The sequence below is a fragment of the Dryas octopetala genome, chromosome 8 (genome assembly GCF_963921425.1).
Source record: "Dryas octopetala chromosome 8, drDryOcto1.1, whole genome shotgun sequence".
Classification (NCBI taxonomy): domain Eukaryota; kingdom Viridiplantae; phylum Streptophyta; class Magnoliopsida; order Rosales; family Rosaceae; genus Dryas; species Dryas octopetala.
In genome coordinates this window covers 4917619-4943923 of record NC_141373.1, presented here as the reverse complement: position 1 = coordinate 4943923, position 26305 = coordinate 4917619, and the positions used below count along the sequence as shown (strand labels likewise).

The window sequence follows — 26305 nt, the reverse complement described above, 5'->3', positions numbered from 1 at the left end:
CAGTAACAGTAGTCAGTCGGTCACAAAGAGAATTACTGAGCTTTGAGGTATGATTTGATTTGGTTTTTTTGAAGAAAACCCATTTAGCGTCGATTGTGAATTCCTTACTTGTAGTTTAGTGATATTATAAGCTCCTTTACTATGATTTTTCTTCATTTTTCTGGGTCCTAGATTGCCTTCTGAGATTGAACCTCAAAATTACTAAATTTCACCATTTGACATCAAACGTCTTTTGCACCTACTGCATTTTTGTTTAAAACTTCTATTAATGAAATCTCCCTATTAGATTCTACTTTTTCGTATTGTTCAAAACACCCTAATCATTCATCATTCTAGGCTGTTTCACAGGCCCAAATTAGCTCTTCATCATAAACTTGTGTTGGAACCATTGCTCTATACATGACTACTTTATTCCTGCAAGCATCTCTGAAAAGTTGGTACACAGTTTCAAATCAATGGTCCTGATTTCTTTGATATATAGCTTGAAGGAAAATATCAATGTGCAATAGCTAATTGTTTACCCCTCTCTCTAGCTCACTATATAATGGAATCTCATGTGAAGCATTCTCATCTTCTTCACTAGTCTTCCCATTCTCATTTCTTCTCTCTCTCTCTCTAATATCTCTCCTTCTCATAGATATTTTTCATCTCTTTCTCTCAGTCTTCTTTCTTTCTTTTCTTCTCAACTCCTCAATGCTGCAATCCCCTCTCTGTTAGCCTCTTCCTTTGGACCATGGCACCCTTGCCAGGTATTCGTATTTCTAATTTTTTTTTTTTTCAATTTCATAATTCATTTTAGAGTTTAACTTTTGATATACTTCTTTATCTATGATCATCAGGTGTTGGGATCTGTCTGGAATCAAAAGCACGGAATGGGTGGGATAGGAAAGAGCATTGCAATGTAATTAATTATGATGGCTGGGTTTTATAACAGATATGGTGTATGCCCACACAGTGAATTTGGCTGGACTGAATTTTGGTGGTCATGCTGTTTCTGTGCCTAGATAACATAAAGAAAGCTTCTCTGTTCTCATATGATCCCCGTAGGCTAACATAGCTTTGTGTCTCTTGACATGACTCAATCATGGGCATGTTTATGTTTTTGCAGACTTGTAAATAGTGCATCTAATGACTAGTTGCATAAATAGTTGAGAATGATCCATAGCATTTTCGGTTATGTAGTTCAATATTCTGTTCATTCTAACCTCAAAAAAGCTCAATGCCTAATAATGACATTTGAGAATTCATCAAGTATTATAGCTGAACTTCCTTTATGATCGTTTAAGTCTTTGTTTTTGAAATGTCACTGGGATAGTTATTAAATATATATATGCTGGTAGGAAAGACCAATCCAAGTACCATGAAATGCGATTTGACAAGAAAAATGTGCAAATTAAAAATTCTTCAAACATTTCAATATTGACTAATTCTGACACTGTTAAAGTTAAAACACATTCTTTATGAGATCAATAGGAGGGGTGAAGCAGATTTAGTATTAGAGATAAAGTAGTTAAAGTATACAGCAAGGGTCCTTTGTGCATTAGAGATAAAGTAGGAATAAAACTTACCTATCCCTGCTGTGTGGTATCACCAGGGAGAGAGAAAGAGAGAAACAGACTGTTTACCAACGTTACAGTCCTACAGAGCACTAACTGAAATAGGACATGATCAGATGAGGAGGAGAGAAACGGTGTAGTTTTGTTGGATTGGGAAAATTGGAAGTGATTTATTAGAGTTTGGTGAAACCAAACAATCCAATTTTGAGGAGGAGGCCCAATTAAGGAAGTATGATGGACCATGAGCCCATGAGAAGATTGATTTGAATCTTTGCTTTTGGGTCTTGTTTTGTTTCTCTTGAATATTAACTTGAAATGCTAGATGGCATAATTTGCTGATTAATTCAACTGTTTTATCTATAGTAGGAATTCGTATATCATACGAAAATAATTCCCAAATCTAAATTCTATAGTTAGAAAAGTAAAATACATCTATGTAAGAGTTAAAAAAAGTTGTTTATATGGCGTCATAGATCAGTTGCTACTATATAGTTTTCCTTGTTGAACTTTTCAAAAGTGCATTTTCTTTGACGATGGAAACATTTCACTATAATATCAATTCCTCTCTTTAAACACATCAAAACCAAAAGTACATGCATGCTAGTTAGCTACTTGGGCTTTTGGCTTAAGTACTACAAACAATACAGTTTTGGACACAACATGAACTTCACCCCCCTTGACATTGCTTTTCAATCACGTAGGCTTGAAGAAGCTCACCTTAATACCAGTCTGAATCACAACATACACACCAGCAGCAATCAACATTACACTTAGAATCATTCCCACAACCCCAAGTACCCAATTGACCCACCAGCTTGGGCTGTACTTCTTGGGTTTCTTCATCTTGATCCACATGAAACATGGATAGGCCAAAGTCACTGGCAGTGCAATCCCTCCTATCAGACCAGCAATGCTTCCCAGGAAGGGGATGGCCACAGCTATGAAGTAGCAGCCATAAGTGAACATAGCTCTCATAATGGCCCTGAGCCACCATGGAGCTGCCTTCTTAAACCTCCTGGTGTAATGGGACTCCATCTCATCGAACATGGGCATGCCATAGATTTGGAAGGAGGCCAAGGCATTGACTATCACAAACAAACACCCTAGTCCTAGGACGAATTGGGAGGTGTCACGCGAGTGGAAGGTAAACAATGCTGCAAACATTCCCCCTTGTTCTGGTATCTGTCAACCAAAAATGTATTAGCTAGTATCATCCTAACTACTCTTCTCTTCTCTTGTCAAATATCTAGTATGTTATATATGTTCTCGTGTACGTATTAATTTAAACCATACACGCAAATAAAATTGTATATATAATTCAATGGTCTAATTTGATAAGGTTTATTACTTTAATTATGTCTATATATGCCCCTTGAAATGTGTGTTTTACTTTTTCTCTTGAACTCATTTTGACTCACTTTACCTCTTAAATTACGTCATGTTTTAAATTTATCCAATTCGATCAAGTTTATCATCTTTTTTGTTAGTCAAAATTTTGACCTCCAAAATTATGTCATGTTTTAAATTTACCCAATTTAGTCAAATTTATTATCTTTTTTGTTAGTCAAAATTTTGATGGGTGCATCAATTTGACTAGTTACAAATCATAGACCTGACAAAATGGAACATTTTAAACCACGAGCCTCAATTTAGGGTCAAAATGAGTTTTAAAGGTAAAGTGTTGCATAGGTATAGTTTGGCGATATAAAGCCAATTGATAATTTGAAAATATAATGAGCACCCAAAAAAAGATAATTTGAGAATATAATATATTTATATATTCTTGCAAGTTGCAACAGAAAATTTTCGTATTCCAAACAGTTCATTTTCAAATGAAGTTGATATATGAAATATGGTTACCTTGGAACCGTATGCCCAATAGCCTCCTATTGCAAGGGGGAAAATGCACATTGCTATGAGTGTGTATGAAAATTTGACACCTCTCCACATTGGCACGCGTGATGGATGCTTTTCACTGGACGGCATTGTAGCCTGTAATCAAACAAAATTACATTAACCCCAATTAGAGGATAACTTAAAAGTCAGAAGTCTTCCATTAAAGTTGCAACTTCAACATCATATAATTGGCTCAAGGGTCAACATAACACATATGATCATTAGTAGATAGTCAACTCTTTTTTTTTTCTTAATTTTTTTTTGGTGTACGGTGTACCCTCTTCCTTTTGCTTAATTAAAAATTAAACATATGTTGAGGTTTCATCTGTCTTGCAAACAAAGACTTGGTCGGCACCACATAAGAAGGATATATAACTTATAAGGAAGATAATGACCACTTAAATAATTATTCACATGGATGCGTACACTATTATTTGGAAGAAAGAAATTAAAAAGACCCACTAGTTTGACATGCAAGGTTCTAATTTATTAAAGTGAAGGAAGATGCTATGAACCCAATTCATAGGTAATTATTAAACTCCAAACGACACCGTTTTAGATATAAACACCAAATCACTACTTCATATATAAGAGGCTTGAAAAAGAGTTGGGTTCTAAATGATTTTCCTTATTGAAAGAAAATTAAAGGTTAATTATTTGGGTAATATTAATTAATCAACAAGATTTATATATATACTTTGTAATTGTGAGATTAATTAACATACCTGTATCTCAAGTATAAGGTTGTGGCCTCTGAAGGCGAAAGCTATCATTCCAAGTGCATTTAGAACATCGAAAAAGTGAATAAATGGCTTGCTGGCTTTCAAGGGGTCGTAGGACACACCAGGAAGTCTACCCTTATCAACAGACAGAACCCATATGAGTGTGCAGTAGCCAACGGCCGTGATAGCACCAACCAGAGACACCCCAGCAATGGAGTTCAAGTTGGGCAGCTGAGACAGAATCACGGCCGCACATGTAAACACCAAGTACCACTCCGCCGGCGTCAATGTCTTGGCAGTGCACGTAGTACTGCTGCACACAATCTGGAAGAACATCTTTGATGTCGCCCCTCCGAGGACTATCAGAGCCACGCATGTGCCTCCCGATAGGTACAAGATTGGGAACAAGGCTAAGAACTTCGATAGCCTCTCACCTAATCAGAGAAAAAACAAGTAGATGATTCAGATTCATAAAATTAGGGAAAAAGTTACTTGAGGAAAAAGTTACTTCCAAATTGCCTTCTATTTTGTCACATTTCGTAACTTTAAGGTCTGTTTGGAAGTATTTTTGAAAGTGCCAAAAGCGTTTTTTGCCATTTTCTCATAAGTTGCTTCTTTAGGAAGTACTTACTTCGAGTGGATCAATATGAAAGAACTGCTTAGGTTTTTAAGAAAATTTTGTAGGTATGTGCTTATATAAAAGCGTTATTGAGTAAAAACTCTTTGTATATATAGAAGCACTCCCAAACTGGCTCTCTATTTGGCTCAAACATGTCAAATGAGCTTACCAAAACTTGCATTGCAAAGTTGAATGTATCTGCAATAGCGTAGGCCTGTTTCTTCAGATTCATGAAGCTGGACCAGCAAGTATAAAGTGTAAAGTTGCCATATGAATGCCAAAGTCATGCATATAATGCCCCATGTCCTGCAGTAACCAAAACATAATTAGTACCATTAATTAATTAAATTATATATAGAACCATGCATATATGCACATGATGATCGATCAACAAGAAGATATGAATGAGTGACTTACCACCCAAGAATGGTGAAAGCAACAGGAAGCACAAGGGCTTGAATTCCAATCCCAGAACAAAGAGTGTGGAAGGCAGCATAGTAAGCGTTGCCATTTCTGGACTCGGTGATGGGAAGCCAAGCATCTTCAGGGTCAAGCCTTGTGAGGTGAAGAGCCCTCCTAATGGGGCTCCCTATCGGAGTAATGAAGCGCGGAGTACGAGACCTTGGGGTTAAGGATTTTGGGGTTTTGGCCTTTATTTCTATCTGGTCAACACCGCCGCGGGGTGGGATCAGCAGCGGTGCCCGAGTCATGGATGCAGAATGAAACTGCGCGGGAGGAGCAGCTGTGGGAGGCGGCCGCGGTGTTATTGGGGCAGCGGTTATTTCATCAGCTTCAGCCATTGTTTGTTATTTCTGTCTAGCTAGCTCTCTTCTAGCTCTCCCTTATTCAAAAGCACCAGCTAGCCACTTACATTAATTAACTGTCTATGCATGATATCACTCTATATATATAGACCATCTATGCAATAAAATCATTGGATAAATTAATTTTGGTACTATATATCTTCAAAGGGGTTGAATAGAATTCAGTACAAGTTTTCTGACCCAATTGAATTTATAGTTGGGTACTAATCATTGTTGATGCATTGAAAAAGATGGAAAAATATTTATATATATAGTACCCATCTTGTTATTCAAACTAATTAATGGCAGCCGTAGTTTATTTATTAGTAGGTATATTTCATTATTTCACTGTTTGATCATTACGATCGAGCTGTCTTAAACTATGTTTGGATCAACATGATATGAACATAAGGGTAGCTAGACTTGTTCATCAGAATTAAGTTTGGCCTTATCCCTTTTTATTCTTGACCTTGGACTAGGTCCATTTTTCATTTGTTTGGGTAATGATTTATTGGAATTAGTTGACTTGGAACAAGGCACTAAAGCTAGCCCTGGCCCTTGGTAAGAGTAAGCTAGCCATAAGGATCCAAATTATTGGTATAGATGAATAATATACATATATATAAGGGCCTTCATATATGGACAAATGGCCATATAGAATTAAGAGAATCTAAGGAATCCAACGTACCAAACTTTATTAAGCAAAAAAAAGACAAACTTTATAGTTTATTAATCTGGCCTAATGTCGTATTATCTACTCGATCTGTGTCCTGATGATAAGGTATAGTTGTGATCTCTAGCTAGCTGTTATGTTTTCAAATTGAAGACACTAATTATACAAAGACAGTTAAATATATAGTCTTGTCTAAAGAATGACTTTAGTACACAAGACGACATGCATTAATGTATTAGTTCTATACAATTCCACTCATAAAAACATTAAGGACATATAGCATATATGGGAGGATGATGATAATTAAGGAGACCAAGGCATGCATTTGAGATCACCCAATCCATGAATTAGGCGAGAGCTAGTGGTAGTTGTTTTGGTGTCACTCTAATATTATAAGATCAAAAAATATGATCAATAGGAAATAAAGTGGGATCGAGAGGGGTGCATAGTATTGAGAGGCATTTCGCCCTAAAAAAATTCTTAGGTATAATGGGTGTCTCAAGGTGGATAAGAAATAAGTTTTTTTTTTTTTTTTTTTTGAAGGTTTGCTAAATCAATTTGATATATCCTCGTACGTTGGAGAGTTCGGATAGAAACTTCAATTCATTTCTCTCTCACAACATCTCAATTCTTAGTGGTGATGTGTATGATCACTTATTATGAGAGTAATCAATAACATTGTATAAACTCGTTATATCTAGATATTTTTCTTTATAAAAGTGATGTATCAATTGGTTTATTCGTATATGCATAAAAATGATATTCAAATATAGGAAGACCCAAAAAAATTAGCTAGTAATTAATCAGAGCATACACACGCACAGGCCAGTTAAGTTTTTGTCTCTTGTGTATTGCTTAGTTATTTTCTTGTGTGTCATTTTCTGCATGTAGGTGTAGGAAAAGATAACTAAGAAAAATGGTCGAATCCACATCACATATATTAGTTAGGTTTGCTAACGTGAATAAGACCAACGTACAGTACATGATGTAGCTCCTAGCTCCTCAACTAAGTTCCAAATTAAACAGTCTGCTCAACGTCCTATACCGGTCCCAGAGAGTTGATGGAATTATAATTAACCACCTCGATCGATCTCTAGCTAATTCATGTGCTACCTATTCAAATGAATTAATACTTAATTTATGTCTTAATTTCTTTCCCTTTCTTGCAATTGTCAATGCAAGTTAAAACTCATTATATATGGTAACGTACATCCATATCCATAAATATATATATATATATATTGAATAGAAGTGAGATGATCAACATGCCACCTATTAATTCAAGGACAGTAATGGGGTGACCTTGGGGTCACCCTACCCCTCTAAATTTTGATTTCGGCAATGTCAGTGTATGATGAGAACCATTCACTTTTTAGATAGCCTATTAAAGATTATTTATACAAAAAATCAAATCAATCAGAAATCATTTGGTTATATAAATGTTGTCAATTAAATCTTAGACTATTCCTTTCAAAGCCAATTAACCCCCTTAAGTGTCATCATTGTGTCATGCTGTCATACATGCTATATGTGTGCCAAGCCTATTACCTTCATTTCTCTCAGATTTCATATAATACATTGATACTGAAGACATACAATTATAGGTTAAAGGTGACAAATCAAGAGTAAGTCAGACCTAAAAATAGATTGAAGTTACAGTCAAACTGTTGAATTCAATGGCTTTCTCATTCGTTTTCATTTTTCAGCTTCCATACATGTAACAAATCTTGCTATAATTTTTAAAAATCAGGTCACGCAAGACATCAAAAGAAGTTATACATTGCCGGCTAGCTTGTGATGAGTACCACTCATAAATGAATACGACACATGTAGAATAGCCCACACAAAACATTGTTTATTTAATTAATTGTTAATTATTGTTAGTAGTAGTGCAAGTGGTCAATTAATTGGTGATCATTAGGGAATAATATATATACTAGTGCTAGTTGCAGGCTTAATATATATAAGCAGCAAGTTTATAATACATGCAATATGCTTGATGACATGCTTCAGACAACGACGTGCATCCACGGGCTTTGAGTGTTTAGGCGATGGTAGGAGGCCAACCTATCTAGCTAGCTAATTGTATATGACTATATGTTGTGATCGAGTCTGTGAGTTGTGAAAGGAGGAGTCTGATGAGTTTGACCCTACTTCTTCGGAATTAGAATAAGGAAGTAAACATCTACAAGAAATTAATCATCAATTAATATTTTTAGCATGCACCATCTTCTCATTATAATGTGATGATTGATAAAGTAGTTTTACCAGCACATGAATCTGATTATAACGTGAAGAAATCCAGTCCAATCCGGCAAATTAAGTAGTCTAACGTACCAAACAAGTCCTTATATTTTTTTTTAACTCTCTAAACGAATATATTTGGTTATGAACAATTTTAATTTTTATACAATAATGTTCAAGTATTATATAATACGGACAGATCGAACTGCTTGAGGCTCACAGGGGGCGTCCACCTCCACTCAACTTCTTTTGTTTGAAAAAACAATTACACTCTATTAAGATACCAAACCTTCTTTTGTTCATTATGTGATGACTCTCTCATATATATATATATATATATATATATACACTCATATCATTTCTTTTTGGTTAATTATTTACACTCATATCACTATTAATTGACTGTTCCCATCACTAATTTACAAACCACTTCAAAATTTTGCAGGTGTTTTTATAAGATATTGTATAGTTAAAAAGAAATTATTCTGTTTGTGCATTTTTATTCATTTAGTTTTGTTCAAAGTCGGCTCTATTGAAAACATTTTTTACATGTAATATTGGTCCGCATCAACGCACGCCTTGGAAGTGATGTGTCAAACATGGGCTTCAGCTATTTGTTGGCTGGCCTATTATACTTTGGGTTTGGATCTTGATTGCTGGACTTTGGACTCCCCCCAAGCCCATATTAGGGACTATGGGCTCCCCGGCCCAAAGAATCAATAAGGGTCCTCACTCTTCAAAACATCAAAAAGCTCTTTAATAGTTAATACGTGGACCTCAATGATAAAAGGCTTATCCTCTCCCTTCTCTCCAACGTATATAAACGCCCATTTGAAACTCACTCACTAGTCACTACACAACCACATCTATTTAGAGAGACAGCCATGGAAAGCTTGAAGCTTCCACAGTCCTTACACGGTAGCCATGGCGGGAAAGCTCTCATTCCACTTCTCACTTCAAGTTTATTGCCCAAATCAACATTCCCAATTTACCCAAATCGCAAATTGGCCCTTTCCACTGGTACTTTCTTCTCCAACTCTGTTTTATTCTTTTGCTTCCAACTCAGAGCTTTAAGAGCAAAATTACTAAGCTTTGAGTTATGATTTAGTTGTTTGAAGAAAACCCATTTCATGCCAAATGTGAATTCCTTATTCTTAGTTTGGTCTGTGGTGCTATAAGCTCCTTTGCTAGGATTATTTATTTATTTTGTTTTTTATTTTTCTGGTCCAAGATTGTCTTTTGAGATTGAACCTCTAAATCACTAAATTTCACCATTTGAAGTAAAAATTCTTTTGCACCTGCTAAATTTATTTCTATTGAAATCTTCGTATTGGGTTAAACCCCCTAATCAGTGATGTTCTAGGGTGTTTCACAGGCCCAAATTAGCTCTTCATCATAAACTTGTGTCAACCATTGTTTTTTCAGGACATTTTGGTTTCAGGGTTTAATATTTGGATTTGAGTCCCAATATGATAAGGCTTAGCTTAAGTATGTTATTACCAGCACATTACATCTTATTGAGCCTTTATATAGGCCTGAATGTTGTAAAATGAAACAATTCTTGTCATTCTATAATGTGAAAACTCACGAGCACCGAAAAATAATGAGAGTTTTGACTTGTATCCGGTGCTCAAGTAAACCTTCTTGCTGCATCACATAATTCATGGTCGTTCTAAGTTTCACTAACTTCATTTGTTTCTTTGGATGACGTCGATTTGATTGAGTACTTTATGTTAAGTTCTTCATGTTGAGTCACTAGTTCCTGAACATTGATTTTTTTTTTTTTTGATTTTTCAGGCTTTATTACCGCTACAACCGTAGCACTCTTTTCTCCCAATATCTTTCCCTGCAGGCATTGTGTTGTTAAACAAGTGCGGAGCATGCAGCTTAGCACTAGAAGTACATCAGGTTTCTGTGGCTAATTGTATGAATTTTGGTTTAAGAGTATATTGATTATTTTTTAGCTTTTGTTTTCATAGGATTTTACTTGTACTGCATTACTTCTCAGCATCTGTACAGTCTGGCACTGATGAATTGGTGGAGGATAAGTCCAAAGATCTCCCTGTGAGTGGGGATTCCATACGCCATCGATTTCTTGATTTTTATGCTTCTCGTGGTCACAAGATTCTTCCAAGTGCTTCTCTTGTCCCAGATGATCCCACAGTTCTACTAACGATTGCCGGAATGCTTCAATTTAAGCCTATATTCCTTGGTCAGGTATGACACAGACTTTCTAGAAACCTGACATGAGATTGTTATTGTATCCATTAAAATCATAACAAAGTCATCTTTGAACGTAAAGTTCTTCAGAAAGTAATTACCTTGTAGCCATCTTTACTATTTTATTGTTGTATATTTTCACATGCAAAATACGTTTTTAGTGGCATCATGATCAGTATTTAGAAACTACTATAATGTATACAATACAATCTCTCTTTTCAGCTTATTTTACTTTTCTGTTGTGTGGCATTTGTTTTAGTTTCATATTTTGAACTTGTTGCTTTCTTTACATTTTCAAAGAAAATCTCTAGATTATCTAATGGTGCTAGCAGATTCTGTCAGGTCCCCAAACAAGTACCTCGTGCTACAACTGCTCAAAGGTGCATACGTACAAATGATGTGGAGAATGTAGGTCGAACAGCTCGACATCATACATTCTTTGAAATGCTTGGAAACTTCAGTTTTGGAGATTACTTCAAGAAGGAAGCAATCCAATGGGCATGGGAGCTTTCAACTGTAGAGTATGCAAGAATTTTAATGTTTTTTATGGATCATTAATGTGAATTTATATATTCTGGTGCATGACCACATTTCTTATCAGCAAAATCATTCTATACATAGTAGTTAGCCAAAATATCCTCACCTAATTCATTATATAGATATGACATCCATGGTCTTTTTGCATACTCAACTCCAAAAAATCTTATCGGAATTTCTTGTTAAAGAAATGAAGAAGATGTTTCTTTTTTGAGTAAGGCCAGGGAACTTATGTTCTATTAGAAAAGCCCAGTCTCATATGAAACTGTAAATTTGTCCCTTTTTTTCCCATAGTATTCTTCTGGACTTCACTTATACTTTTATTATTTCATGATTGTGCATCTTTTCATGTATTTATTAATCTTAATATTACTTATCTTTTTATTGATCTATTCTCCAGCTTTAGATGAAATTTTTTTATCTGCAAACCTGTTTTTCCTTTCAGATTTGGATTGCCAGCGGACAGATTATGGATTAGTGTCTTTGAAGATGACAATGAAGCCTTTGAAATATGGCATGATGAGGTTAGCAAAAAAGTAACATCTTTCTTTGTCCTTTCAATATGCTCTTAGTGTCAGTCTCAAGCATCATACGAGACTTTATGTTTCTTGCATCTACTAACTGTTTAAAAGTCTCCTTAGTTTTATGTAACTGAAGTTACATTAAAACTTTGTAAGAGCATAATTTAACATAGTGCTGTCTCTGTTGTGCAAACTTTTTCAACGTGCTTTTTGCTTCAGGTGGGTGTTCCTGTTGAGCGTATAAAGAGAATGGGTGAAGATGACAACTTTTGGACTAGTGGAGTTACTGGTCCATGCGGTCCATGCTCTGAGATTTATTACGATTTCCATCCTGAGAGGGGATATTCAGATGCTGTATGTATTTGTTTTTTAAATTTTCCTTTGGAGGGAACTGTTTAAATACTGAACTACTTTATTGTGGTGCTTTTTGCTTTTATTACATTTTGGATGAATTAATTTTCAGGATCTCAGTGATGATACCAGGTTTATAGAGTTTTACAATTTAGTTTTTATGGAATTCAACAAAAAGGATGATGGTTCACTTGAGCCCTTAAATCAGAAGAACATAGACACTGGTCTTGGCCTTGAGCGTATGGCTCGCATCCTTCAGAAGGTATGAATTGATTTGTCAGTTTTACAAGATATTGAATATAAATAGCAAAATTTGTGCTTCCACAAGAAAACTAACAGAGCTTGTTGTTAACCATACCATACATTCATTGCAACACCAGTATCATATCAATTTGTTGTAGAATTTTGAATTATGTCATGCTTTTCCTGCAGGTTTCAAACAACTATGAAACTGACTTGATCTATCCAATTATAGAAAAGACCTCAGAATTGGCAAATGTATCATATAGCCTAGCTGACGATCATTCAAAATTGAACCTCAAAGTATGGCCTCCTAAACTGCCATTTCTGTTAAATATGTCTTTCAACAAACACATTGCTTCTCAAAGCAAATGAGGATTACTCATGTAAGTATTTATTTCAGATTATAGGAGATCATTTGCGTGCAATTGTATATCTCATATCAGATGGCGTTGTTCCATCAAATATTGGGAGAGGCTATGTTGTTCGGCGGCTTATTAGAAGGGCTGTTCGTGCTGGTAGGTTGCTTGGTATAAAGGGGGATGGTCAGGGAAACCCTGAAGGGGCATTTTTACCGGCCATTGCAGGTAAAGTAATAGAGTTGAGCACCCAAATCAATCCAGATTTAAAAGATAGAACACCCCGGATTCTTGAGGAGTTGAAAAGGGAAGAACTTAAATTTGTTCAGACATTGGAGAGAGGAGAAAAATTGCTTGACCAAATGCTAGTTGAGGCATTACTAAGTGCAAGAAAAAGTGGGACTATACCTTGCTTGTCCGGCAAAGATGCATTTCTTTTGTATGATACATATGGATTTCCTGTCGAAATAACAACAGAAGTGGCTGAAGAACGTGGTGTAAGCATAGATATGAATGGTTTTGATATTGAAATGGAAAACCAAAGGCATCAATCTCAGGCTGCACACAATGCTGTTAAACTTTCCATGGGAGATAGTGCACATCTTACAGAAAATGTTCCAGACACCGAATTTCTTGGATATGAAACCCTTTCTGCAAGAGCAGTGGTTGAAAGTCTTATAGTGAATGGGAACTCAGTAATACAGGTTTCTGAAGGAAGTGATGTAGAAGTATTATTGAACAGGACTCCATTTTATGCAGAATCAGGTGGTCAAATTGCAGATCATGGATTTTTATATATTCCAGATGGTGAAAGCCAACATAAGGCTGTTATAGAGATAAAAGATGTCCAAAAATCTTTGGGTAACATATTTGTTCATAAGGGCACAATCAGAGAGGGAGCTCTAGAGGTTGGAAGAGAAGTGGAAGCAGCGGTGGATGCAAAACTAAGGCAGCGGGCTAAGGTACAGACATAAATGCGGGATTAGCTTTTCTCTACTCCAAAATAATGAAGTTAACACAATCTTCAAGACTATAGGTGCTATATCTATTTATTCATGCTTGCATTCAAGCTGAATTAATTGCAAACTAGAAAAGTCAAAATATATGGATCTATTAAATGATATTCACTTATCAATTACAATATGTTTTATCAATATTGTTTTAGCTTGCCAACTGATCCCTCTCTGGTACTCTACAGGTTCATCACACTGCTACTCATTTGCTGCAATCTGCACTTAAGAAAGTTATAGGTCAGGAAACATCACAAGCTGGCTCGTTGGTGGCTTTTGACCGTCTAAGATTTGATTTCAACTTCCACCGACCAGTTACTGACAGTGAGCTTGCAGAAATTGAAAGACTGGTTAATAGTTGGATTGGGGATGCAACACTGCTTCAAACTAAAGTGATGCCACTTGCCGATGCAAAAGGAGCAGGGGCTATCGCAATGTTTGGAGAAAAATATGGTGAAGAGGTATGAATGTCTTTGGTATTATGATAATTACTGTATACTTTGCTGCTTTATGCCTCTAATACTAGTGCTTCACACCTTCTATTGATCCAATAAACAACGTGTTTTAACTTTAAGAAAGTGTCAGAACTAGTCAATTTTCTTTGGCGCATTTTTCTTGTCAAATTGCATTTCATAGAACTTGGATTGGTCTTACCGGTATGTATATGTGTGTGTGTGTGTGTGTGTGTGTGTGTATAACAAAGAGCCCAATGACATTTCAAGAACAAGGACTTTGGACTAGAAGAATAACTTTGTGGTTACGAACTTAGGAGAAGGGTGTTTCAGTTTTCTTTCCTCTTTAATTCAGGGGAATGTTATCGGTCTTTGTTGATCCAAATTTAAGGTTAATAACTTCTTTTGGACTTTATATACTAAATTATTCTTCTATGGTTATTATAATCCCTTCCATATGGTTTTTATTCCTGAACAAAAGTTAAGAGGGCATTCTACCGTAACAATAGATTTATTTGAAACATTCAATGAGATTCTGTATTTGCATAGTATTTGACATGTAAAATTAAATTGGTCGATGAGTTCTTCACTTAACTATGACCTGTTGTAGGTACGTGTTGTAGAGGTTCCTGGTGTATCCATGGAACTCTGTGGTGGGACCCATGTGGGCAATACTTCGGAAATACGTGGCTTCAAAATAATATCAGAACAGGGTATCGCATCTGGAATCAGGCGTATAGAAGCTGTGGCTGGTGAAGCCTTTATTGAGTATGTCAATGGCAGAGATTATTATATGAAACAGCTGTGTTCCACCCTCAAAGTATGTTCTCTTTTACTCCTTTGTTAAAGGAGATGATATCTTCTCTACTTCTCTGTACTGCTTCTTTTTCAACTTTTGAGTGCTGTCTGGTGCTTAATACTTCCCTTGTGAATGGAACAAGGATTTCACTATTGTGTAATGTTGCCTTTGTGCAGGTGAAAGCCGAAGAAGTAACAAACAGGGTAGAAAATCTCTTAGAGGAGTTACGGATGACAAGAAATGAAGTTTCTACTTTGCGTGAAAAGGCAGCAATTTACAAAGCATCAATTATGGAAACCAAGGCAATATCTGTGGGAACTTCAACAAAAGTCAGGTAACTATTTGCTTCCTTATTTTTAATGTAACTATATCGTTATTTATCGCATAAACCCCACCAGCAGATAAGAAAATTATGATTTATGTAATGAAGTATGCACCTTATAGCCCAAGTAATCTCATAGTCTTTCGGAAGTACTAATTGATTTCTATTTCTATTTTGCACAACTCTTATTTTTCTATTTTAACCTATGTCTGTTGTATGCACCAACATGTACGTGCCTAAAGAATTGAGTTCCCCTCCTCCTGGCATGAAATGTTTGCTTATATTTTCTTAAGTGCAATAGTGAACATACATTTTATAAAAAATGTACTTGAAAATTTTTTCTAATGTGATTTCTCTTTTGGGAAAAAATATCCTGTCACAGGGTACTAGTTGAGTCCATGGATGATACTGATGCTGATTCACTAAAACGAGCAGCTGAATATCTGATAGATACACTAGAAGATCCAGCAGCTGTAATTCTGGGCTCTTGTCCAGGTGATGAGAAGGTGAGTTTGGTTGCTGCATTCACCCCAGGGGTTGTGCAGATGGGAATACAGGCAGGGAAGTTCATAGGGCCTTTAGCTAAGTTGTGTGGTGGAGGAGGGGGTGGAAGGCCCAACTTTGCTCAGGCAGGCGGCAGGAAGCCTGAGAATTTGTCAAAGGCACTTGAAAAAGCTCGGTCTGAGATCGTCCTACTTCTCTCTGAAAAGGCAAGTTGAAGTCATTCATACTTGCATATGTCAAGAGTTTCTCATGTTGGCTTGCAGGATCACATAGGACAATGATCCTTCGAAGGCTCTAAAGGAATATTATCTTCACAACTGGTAGGGTTATGATACACATTTTCTTTCACATACCAAGATGGCAGTGAGCTGAGACAATACATCTATTTTGGTATGCAAGGGGAAAACTGAAACAAATTGGTCATGTGATCCCTGAGCAGGTTGTCAAAAGAAAACCAAATCAGATATACTGTTGACACAAAGAGAAGGTATTAAAACATCTTTCAAACCTCATATTCTTTCCCTGAGTACATATAGGAATTTGTTTTCAGAAGTTACATATTAACTGTCAATTATTTTACTGCAGAATGTATTGATACTCTTTCACATGCATATTATCTTGCATGCTAAAATTAATTTATATTGGTTTGGGTGAATTTGAAATCTAAAGTGTCCAAAATGATTTCTTTTCCAGAACTGGACAATGCTCCATCAAGCAGCTAATTTGCCATGTTTATGAATTGTTTCTTAAAAGTCTAAGGATATCAGATTTGAAATAATTTGCATGTCTCCCCAGTCGAGCTTTTGGATGATAGTTGATAACTCAAGAGATGAAGGAAACAAGCATGAGCTCAATCTTGCTTACATTACACTTGGTGAGATGGTGCTAACGGCCCCAAGTGGCACAGTCTGCAGATAACCTTTCTGGTAATATAAACTAGTGCAACTCTAATGTAAATCCAGCTCCTAACATGAGATCTTTACCAAGTTTACTTATCTTCCATAAGCTAAATTAAAGACAATTGGACAAATATGTATGATTTCCTCCTCCCATTTTTGGGACCATTTTCTTAAAATAAAAGTATTGGGTAAATAATGGTACACCTGCTTCTGAAATAAACTAGTTAAGCAGTTAATTACAAAGGAAAATTAACAACAATTACAATTGTTGGGGTGACCTTGCAACAAAATTTTCGTTAACAAAATTATCCAAAATAAAAGATTAAAGGAAAGACAAATTCATTTCCAATTCCAAAAAAATTAAAAAAGACAAATTAGCGATGTGCAACATTCTGTCGAAGTTTTATTTTCTTTTCCCATTGATGTTGCAAATAACAGAGGTGATTATCCACTTCATTACAAGATTTTATCTTACTTGACCGTGTTAATAGTGAGTGACTGGACGGACGTGGCTTCTCTCGTAAGTTAGCTATTAATCTCCCGAGTCCCGACCTAACTAAATTTTTTATTATAAAATGTCATGTGTCTATTATAAGATTCAAAAAAATTAAAAAAGATAATTTAGGACTTGGGAAAATTAAAAAATTAAAAAAGCAATGTGATTTTTGGCTTGGGCCACTTCTATTTTTTTATGATTCCACTGAATCCTTGGTTGCCATATTTTTATTTTCTCTTCAAGATCTCTCTCATATATGAGGAGAGATTATTCAGACAGAAAAGTTTTTCTGTACAGCAGGAGATGCAACGATTATTTAATTAAGCAACCATTAAGGAAGGCCCTGCGGCCCCTGCCATTGACGAGAGTAATAACTGAAATTTGAGTTTCTCAGTTCTAATCACTTTCTTAGAAATCAAATCCAAGCAAACTAGAATGATTTCGCAGGAAGACCTAAACTTATAAACATCCAACTGTGACTAAAAGCCAAAGCGGAGGTGGCATCTCTAAAATTTGAAGTCAAGTTCAACAGAGGTTTTAAGCAAAAAATAAAGAGTAGTGGTAGAGACATAACTTTATAAATCTCAACTCATGTGGGAGTTTGTCATTTATTTATATATGAACCCACTTTAAACTTCATTTATTTATAGTAAGTAAGAAACTGGCATGTCAAATCATTAGACGGTTAGATTGCTGATCTGGCACAACCCGAATAAAAGATCTTCTCCTTTCTTGACCCCCAAGTAAATAGGGCCTAGGGTTAGGGATTTTAATAACAAAACAAAGAGTGAAAGTTGAGAGACGGTAACAATTTCTTTTACCTCCCCTTATTATGTGGGCCCCTCATCTCCTGCTCTCAGTCAAAACCCAAGCCAACACTCAAAGACCATAAAAAGCAAATAAATGGTACAAAGTGCAAAAAAGAGTGGGACTAATTGCTTGTCTGGCAAGGATGCATTTCTCTTGTATGATACATATGGGTTTCCTGTTGAAATTAATGGCAAGAGAAATGGCTGAAAAATGTAAGGTAAGCATAGATATGGGTGGTTTTGATATTGAAATGGAAAACCAAAGAGCATAAAATGCTGTTAGACTGTCCATGGGACACTGACTAGATCTGTAGCTCATCTTACATACATGTTCATTCCTATTTTGTTTGTGTTTTTTAGTTACTGTGGTACCTAATTTGTTTTCTACAATATATGCATGTTCATTCCTGCACTTTCAAAATTGAATTCTCTTCAAAATACAGATCATATATAGTGGATTGATTGCTTTGTGCAGAATTTGAACATGAGCATGGACCAGGGTATTACATTCATGTAATGATAGCAAAGTTGTCACCAAGTTTCTAATGCTGCATCATCATAAACAACAAGAATTAATTTCATTAATTATTTTTGGATTTGTTTGAGATTTGGTTAAATGTCTAATGGACAACCAACTTAGATGTAATGGGGACTAAATCATATATATTCTAAGTTTAAATGTTTTGCAACAATCTGTTATACAGGTGATGTCTTTCATCTGAGATATCCTCCACATGGTCCAAATAGACTCCCAAGAAATCTGCTTTGCTTGATTTTCTTCACATGGTTTGGGATTTTGCTAGGTTGTACCACTTCTAATTCCTTTGTGTGTGTGTGTGTTATCACATTAGTTAAATTTGAAAAGAAATTCAAGGTCAGTCTAAAATATGAATAAATGAAAAATTACCACACTAATTAAAATTCAGAATTTTGAAATTTGTGTTGGTTTTACTGCAAACCCATTAAACTTGGGAACATATAAAACACTGACCGATGAATAATGTAATTCTGAGTTTCCATCACCTATATAAGCAATGAATCTACAAAAACAATTAGGTCTCCTTTGCCATATAGTTTAGTTCACCTTAGGCTCCTTAGCTGTGCTAGGTTTGTCAATATTCAATTCTTGCTGGACAAGTGGGGACTTAGGTAGATTTTGTTCTTATCTTCCCACTTACTCATCAGATTCACCAAACTTATCATCTCACACGTTCTTTCCTTTTTGTGTTCTTCTGTTTACTTTCTTTTACTTTTTCCTTTGGAAAAAATGTCCTTTCTGTTCTTTTGTTTCCTTTTTTCTTTTGGATAAAATCTTCTCTGTCTTTCTTAATTTGGGTCATTGGACGCTCCACCCCCACCAAAAAGACACTCCAAAACGCCATTAAAGAACCAATAAAAATTGAAAAACGACATGAAGTGCCTCAAGCATGTGTTCTAGCTCTATGCTAAGCAATTCCAGGTGCAAGTAACATACATATATGCACACACACATGCATAAAGATTTTTTTTATATTTCTATACCGTCTTTTTTCCCCAATTCTCAAAGTATGAGACTTGTCTTAAAAATTCAAAAAATGTGTCCCCTCCCTAACATAGCCTTCCACATGTCGACTGCAGAATGACACATAAATGCATTCACAGCAGCACAAGTCTCATGTTTAAACAGCACCAACCCTTCTCAGCAATTGTCTGTCTCTTTCATTCTTATCTAATTGTGAGAGTCTTCTCACAATATCCCACATAATCACATAACAAACAAACCCATATGCATAAAATAAGTCCAATCTTTTTTAGCACATGCTGACCTGTATTTCACACTCTCCTCTGTCTAACTCTAACCTATACTTTATATATACCACCATGGCTTTCTTTTCCTTTTGTCATAACTTTCTGAATTCTGATCAGCAAAATGGCTTTGTTTCTTTGCATTCTCTTCTTTCTCATCTCATCTGCAGCTGCTTGTGATCGTTGTGTGCAACAAACCAAGGCAGCCTATTTCTCCAACTCCTCTGCTCTTTCATGTGAGATCATCATCAATCACAATTTCTTTACTCTTTTGTTAATTTGTCTGTTTGATTAAGACCCAGTTGATGATTTTGTGAATTATGAAGAGGGTTAATCTTGTTTTGTGGATTTAAATCAGCTGGGGCTTGTGGGTATGGTTCTTTGGCGTTGGGATTTAGTGGTGGACACCTTGCAGCTGGTGTGCCTTCCCTTTACAAAGATGGAGCTGGTTGTGGTGCATGCTTCCAAGTACTATATAATATACACTTTACTTAAATTTTCTTCTTTAATTTGTTGGCTGAATTTCTATGTCATACATTGTATTGATTTGGACTGTCTTGGCAGATAAGATGCAATAATTCAACTCTTTGTACAAAAGAAGGGACCAGAGTCATTTTAAGTGATCTCAATGACAATAATCAAACAGATTTTGTTCTCAGCAGCAGAGCTTTCATGGCTATGGCTCACAAGGGTATGGGCCATGACATTTTGAGACATGGGATTGTGGACGTGGAGTATAAGAGGTAAGCATATACAAGAATTTTACTTAAAAAACTTCATTAATTTTCAGCTGAATTTAGAACATCCTTAATTTCAGTTGATCAAATTGGCATTTTCTGAAATTCATTGTGTTTTTTATTTTCTTTGTTTTTGGTACTCAGCATATAAAAAAAAAAGAACTATACTTGGGTCACCCCTTGGAGGTACCTTAAAGTCACCCCACCTCGCTCAAATTCTGATTTTGGCAATATCGGCGCATAATCGGAACCGTTCACTTTTTAGATAACATATTAAAGATCATCTCTGCAAAAAATCAAATCAATCGGAAATTGTTTGGTTATATAACTGTTGTCAATTAAATAGAAAAAATCAACGGTTAGGTAAAAAAATTACTCTTTAATTGAGAACCATCTATTTTTTCTATTTAATTAACACAGTTATATAATCAAACGATTTCCGATTGAATTGATTTTTTGTAGAAATGATCTTTAATATATTATCTAAAAAGTGAACGGTTCTGATTATGCGTCGAAATTGCCGAAATCAGAATTTAGGGGAGTGGGGTGACCCAAGTATTGTTCTAAAAAAAATCATTAAGTTGTGGACCAACTTTTGAATAATAGGTCCTCCAGACAAAAAACCTAGCACATTAATGCTACCAACGGTCTAAAACATACAAAATAAATTTACTTTCTTTGGGCATGAAGTGGCATGTGCATTATATGGAATAGGGTACCATATAATTTTTTTGTAGAACATTAATTCTCACTGAATTTTTTTGTTTCCTTGGATGGAATAGGGTACCATGTGAATACAAGAACCACAACTTAGCCTTGCGTGTGGAAGAATCAAGCCAAAAGCCCCATTACTTGGCAATCAAAATTCTATACCAAGGTGGTCAGACAGAAATAGTAGCCATTGATGTTGCTCAGGTTAGCCCATATATTCACATTTACCATTAAAAATCCATGCCCTATTTGATTTTATCCAACCCTTCTCACTCACATTGTGTATGTTTTTGCCATTTGATCTTCTTAGGTTGGTTCTTCAAATTGGAGTTTCATGAGTCGAAATTATGGGGCAGTCTGGGACACAAGTAGGGTTCTGGCTGGTGCGCTACAATTCAGGTTTGTGGTGACAGCGGGGTTCGATGGGAAGTGGATTTGGGCACAGAATGTGCTTCCAGCTAACTGGAAGCCTGGGATGGTATATGACACAAAGGTTCAAATTAATGATATTGCACAAGACGGTTGCTCTTCTTGTGATGATGGGAGTTGGTAATGAGCCAAGGATGGTGTTGCTGCTTCTCTGCATACACATTTGATTCAACATATACTAAAATCAATTCATTTGTAATTTAAACATTAGGAAATAGGTGCTGGCCAAAAAAAAGAAAAAAAGGAAATAGGTGCATGAATTGGAAAAGATTTATTTATGTCAAGGGATTACTTTTTCAAATTTGTTACTTGAACTCTTCACTTGTAATGTAACATGTAAAGTTCATGTTATATATAGGCCATTGTACTTATGGTGGGCTCATTGGGAGCATGCTTTTATGGTTCATTTACAGTTGGCCTGAATTTTATATGCTTACAAAGAAATCTTCTCTTAAAGATTATTGGCCAATTGATCCTACTAGCAATATTAAAAAATCTGCAGAATTTTCATTGATACAAGCAATTATAAGATATTTCAAGGAAACTGAGTGTCCACATTGAAAATCCTTTTACTGAAACCCAAGCAGAATGAAATCAGCGCACATATGACAATAAACTTGTTATTAGTAAGAATTGAACAATTTATTACAGTCCACGGTTTAACATCTCATTCTAAAGCCAATGCTCAAACACCAATGTCAATTTCAATACAATTCAATACTCTGGAGTTAACTCAAAATATGACAAAGAAGAAGTCATTTAAAGAGTGCTGATCAATGGGTCTTGATACTCTTGGACTATATGATTTGTTTTCATGTTTCAATCTAATAATGCAGGGGCTAAAGATGAAAAAATTGGTCCAACCCAAGTCTGTATCAAAATAGCCTCTCAGTTCTGGCCTTCACAGGACTGGAGTAGTGGACTGTGGCCAGCCTTTACAGAGTTGAACAAAAAGAAAGAGTTGACGGTACGGAAATGGTTCCCAGCTTAGGGTTAGGATCCTTAGGGATCATATATGATCATATATGTGATCAAAGAAAGAGGCCTGTATCTCTCCATTCTCTCCTCTCTTACTTGTGTTTCAAACAAAAGCATAGACCCCTTGCAAACATGCAAATTACATTTGTGAATATGGAGAAATGATAATAAATAATATATCTTACATTGTCATGGACTCATGGCATTTCTTGCAGCCAAAAAAATTTCCTATTGGATGATAATTAATAATATTTCCTGGTCATGGAATTTCTTCGGCTGCTGTTTAACTTGTTTAGTTGTATTTATGGTGTTTTGAATTTGATTGGGTTTGTTGGTATTGTTGAATGAAAATTACATTTTCAACTTTGTTTAGCACGCCCCCATTATGATAAAATCCTGGCTCGATTAGCAATTTCCCCCAAACCAAAGCTAATCAATCAATTCGCATTTCTTGCTCTATAGAATAGTCCGTTTGTGTGAACTGTGAAGGTGAATTCAAACATGAACATGATTCTGGGTGTGGACTCTTTTTAATTTCCATTTAAATCATGAGTTGTGCTGCTGAATTTTTGGCTTGTCAAAGAGTTTTTTTATTAATCCTGGCACCGGCCAGCCCAATGTTGCAGGATTAATGTACTGTCTGGATCCAACTTCAAAGCTGAGCTTATTCATCTAGATGTGTTCAATTCCCGTCTGCAGACCAACATACATTATGTGGAGGATGCTTCTTATGCAAGAGAGATTCCTTCGATCTGCTGCTGATGATCAAGTTTATGATGATTCGGAAAAGAAATTGACCAACTCTTCTTCCCCAATGCAGGTGGTGCAGGCCCTGCAGGAAGGTGGCCGGGGACCTCAAAAGCCTGCTCCACGGCGCCTGGTGATGTCATTTTCTCTGAGCATTCAGCAGCTGCATCTTTGACATGAATGATTATGTTAATATAAGTAGTACTTAGGACCTTAGGTGGTGGTTTTCTTATTTATGCTTTTGGTTAAGTAGCATGCTTGGTCGTAGTGGTTTCCTTATGGCTCAAGTAACTGTCTGTCAAACAATTTACTAAGTGTCTGTCACTTGGCCCATATGTGTTTGATATGAACCCGGGATAGACACACAAGTATGTTTTAGGTAATGAATTCTATTTACCAATTGTGATGAACTTTTAAAGGTTATGGTTGCTAATACCCTTTTTCTTGTGGTCTTGTATTATGATGGAGCTTAATGTGCAATGTATGGTTAGATGATGATAATGATGATTTAATAGTTATTGTCCATAAAACACATTAGATATGTAAATATATACATCAGTTTGAACGTTAGTATGAAAGTTCTATTATTTTGCAACCATCTATTGTGCATATATTTGATGACTTTCTTCAAGGCTGCAGCCTTGTTTCATTTTCTGCACATGATTTGGGGTTTTGCTAGGTTGTATCATTAATTTGTTGGGTGTTTCTTAAGGGACAATATTCAGATTTCTGCTCTCTCTCTCTCTCTCTCCATTTTCAGGCTGCTGGAACCAATAGCTTTGAATAGACGTTTCATAGTGGTATACAGTCAATGAATGATGAATAGATGTTTCTTAGTGGTATACAGTCAGTGAATGATGATGCAAAACGCAGTTGTTTGTTGAAAACGATGGCTTCAATGCTGTCAATTAAGTGGCCAAAAAAAAAATGCAGTCAATTAGCCTTGACTTTTAAAAGGGAAAGAATTATTGGGCAGTGAAAGGTAGGTAACGGATGCAAATGCGAGTAACATTGGCTTAGATAATTTATTGGAATGTGACATGTCGGTTAAGATATGAACAAATAAAATTTGTAACATTGGTTGGTTGAAATTTAAAGACAAGAGTTTATTTTGGTGTTTCTAGCACTACTCGGATACCCATAAAACTTAATAACATATATATAACCTTTTTCAATGCACAATGTAATTCTGAGTTTGCATCACAAATAATTAAATGAGTCTTCAGAGCTCCCTAATTCCCTAGCTATGCTATATATAGTTGAGTTCATCTTTTTCTTTTGGTCAAAAAAAAAAAATGATGAAAGTTCATCTTAGCTATAGATAGTTTGGCAATATTCATTTCTTGCTTGACAAGTGGGGCTTGCGTAGGCTTTTGTTCTTATCTTCCCACTCATAAAGAAGCAATCATCATATATTCATATTCACCAAAGTAATCATCTCACACGTCCTCATTTCCCTTTAGTTTTTTTCTGTTTCCTTTTTCTTCTTTTTCTTTTGGATAAAGTTTCTTTTTAATTTGTTTCTTAGTTTGGGACCATGCTTACGCGGAAGCATGCATGATGAATATCACATAAAATGCCAAGCTTCCAACTCATTTGGACCCTTCACCCCACCAGAAACACCCTTTAAGATGAAAAATATTTTTATGTGACGATAAAATCACGTCACTATATCAATGTAGTATTACAAATTCATTCAAAATATAAAATGTATATAATTTTTAATATCAAAATCTTATATTTCAAATTTAGTATTACCAATTTACCATTACACAATAAATTTTCATTCAAAACGGCATGAAGTAAAGAATCAATAAATTTTAAGAAATAACATGAAGTGCCTCAAACATGTCCTTTAAGATTGGAATTCGGGAAACTTCCATTCTAATCCTTCAATTTTATTTTTTATAGACTAAAACCTTATGATTTTTAAATTTCTATTTAAAGTCCTATAAATGTATGAGCGTACATTTTTTTTCACGATTTCCTAGCATCGAGCGCTCGGCAGTTTATTTTTCTTCTTTAGAGCGCTCAGCATTGGTTGTTGGTTTTATGTTAAGTTTTAACTTTGAGATTTTGAGCATCTCATAATTAAAACCTATCATGCAACCTTCACAAACCTCATTCTACATCTAGGAAGATATAAAACTATGAGGTGAACACGTATTTAAAAAAGAGCGGAGAAAGCAGCGACGAGCGCTTGTTACAGCGCTCGACTATTATAAAAAAACATTGTCGAGCGCTCGGTATTGGATATTATAAAAAAAAAGACGTGTCAATGGTCAAAAGACTTTATTTAAAAATAAAAAATAAAAAACCCACAAAATTTCAGTCCAAAGTGAAAACATAAGAAGAACTATAGTCTAATTTTTTGTAATTATTATTTAATTAGACGATCCTTTTCTTTCCAATTCTCCGAGTTGTGAGACTGTTGAGAATCGAAGAAGTTATGAGACTTGTCCTAAAAGTGCAAAAAGTTTGTCCCCTCCCCTAACAATCTAAATTCTAACATATCCTTGATCCTTCCACATGTAGATTGCATAATCGACACACTAATTCATACGCAGCACAAGTCTCATGTTCACAGGCAAAGAGTCGGTTTCACCAAAAAAAATAAGAGAGGCAAAGAGTCGGTGACTGGTGACAGACCCCATCATCCCATTTTTCTTTGTTCCGCGTTATCACCAATTGCCCGTCTCTTCCCACAATATCACACATAGTCAAACAACAATACAAAATTACAAACCCACATAAAAAAAGTCCAAGCTTTTTCAGCACATGCTGCCCTGTACTCCACACACACCTCTCTCTACTCTATACTCTCTACTCTATATATAGTTATTTACCCCCTTGGCTTTCTCTTTCATTTCTCATAACTTTCTCAAT

The 26305-nt window shown here is 35.6% G+C and overlaps 3 protein-coding genes across 10 annotated transcripts; 2 read left to right on the top strand and 1 right to left on the bottom strand.

Moving 5' to 3' along the window:
• Positions 1-2070: 2070 nt before the first annotated feature.
• Positions 2071-5640, bottom strand: LOC147276327 (lysine histidine transporter-like 8). Its single transcript, XM_086254078.1, has 5 exons — positions 5211-5640; positions 4963-5099; positions 4178-4608; positions 3417-3548; positions 2071-2738 (listed from the first exon to the last, which is right to left on the bottom strand). Exons 1-5 carry the CDS (start codon positions 5591-5593, stop codon positions 2250-2252), a joined length of 1572 nt encoding a protein of 523 aa, XP_086110204.1. The 5' UTR covers positions 5594-5640; the 3' UTR covers positions 2071-2249.
• Positions 5641-9368: 3728 nt separating this feature from the next.
• On the top strand, positions 9369-16964 carry EMB1030 (Alanyl-tRNA synthetase, class IIc). 8 transcript variants are annotated; one of them, XR_015123876.1, is made up of 15 exons: positions 9369-9533; positions 10311-10421; positions 10522-10730; positions 11076-11254; positions 11716-11794; positions 12011-12145; positions 12255-12404; positions 12575-12685; positions 12786-13703; positions 13940-14212; positions 14814-15023; positions 15179-15336; positions 15707-16148; positions 16228-16315; positions 16522-16964. XR_015123876.1 is itself a non-coding variant. In XM_086254306.1 (13 exons), the coding sequence occupies exons 1-13, from the start codon at positions 9398-9400 to the stop codon at positions 16041-16043; spliced, it is 3006 nt and encodes a 1001-aa protein (XP_086110432.1). In that variant the 5' UTR covers positions 9369-9397; the 3' UTR covers positions 16044-16490. The 8 variants fall into 8 exon arrangements, 1 of the variants encoding a protein (XP_086110432.1); XR_015123878.1 differs by having other exon boundaries at positions 16624-16963; XR_015123874.1 differs by having other exon boundaries at positions 15707-16315; positions 16522-16962.
• Positions 16965-18866: 1902 nt separating this feature from the next.
• Positions 18867-22035, top strand: LOC147276325 (expansin-like A2). The gene is made up of 5 exons (XM_086253828.1): positions 18867-20053; positions 20176-20285; positions 20382-20560; positions 21337-21469; positions 21576-22035. The coding sequence occupies exons 1-5, from the start codon at positions 19942-19944 to the stop codon at positions 21816-21818; spliced, it is 777 nt and encodes a 258-aa protein (XP_086109954.1). The 5' UTR covers positions 18867-19941; the 3' UTR covers positions 21819-22035.
• Positions 22036-26305: the final 4270 nt, after the last annotated feature.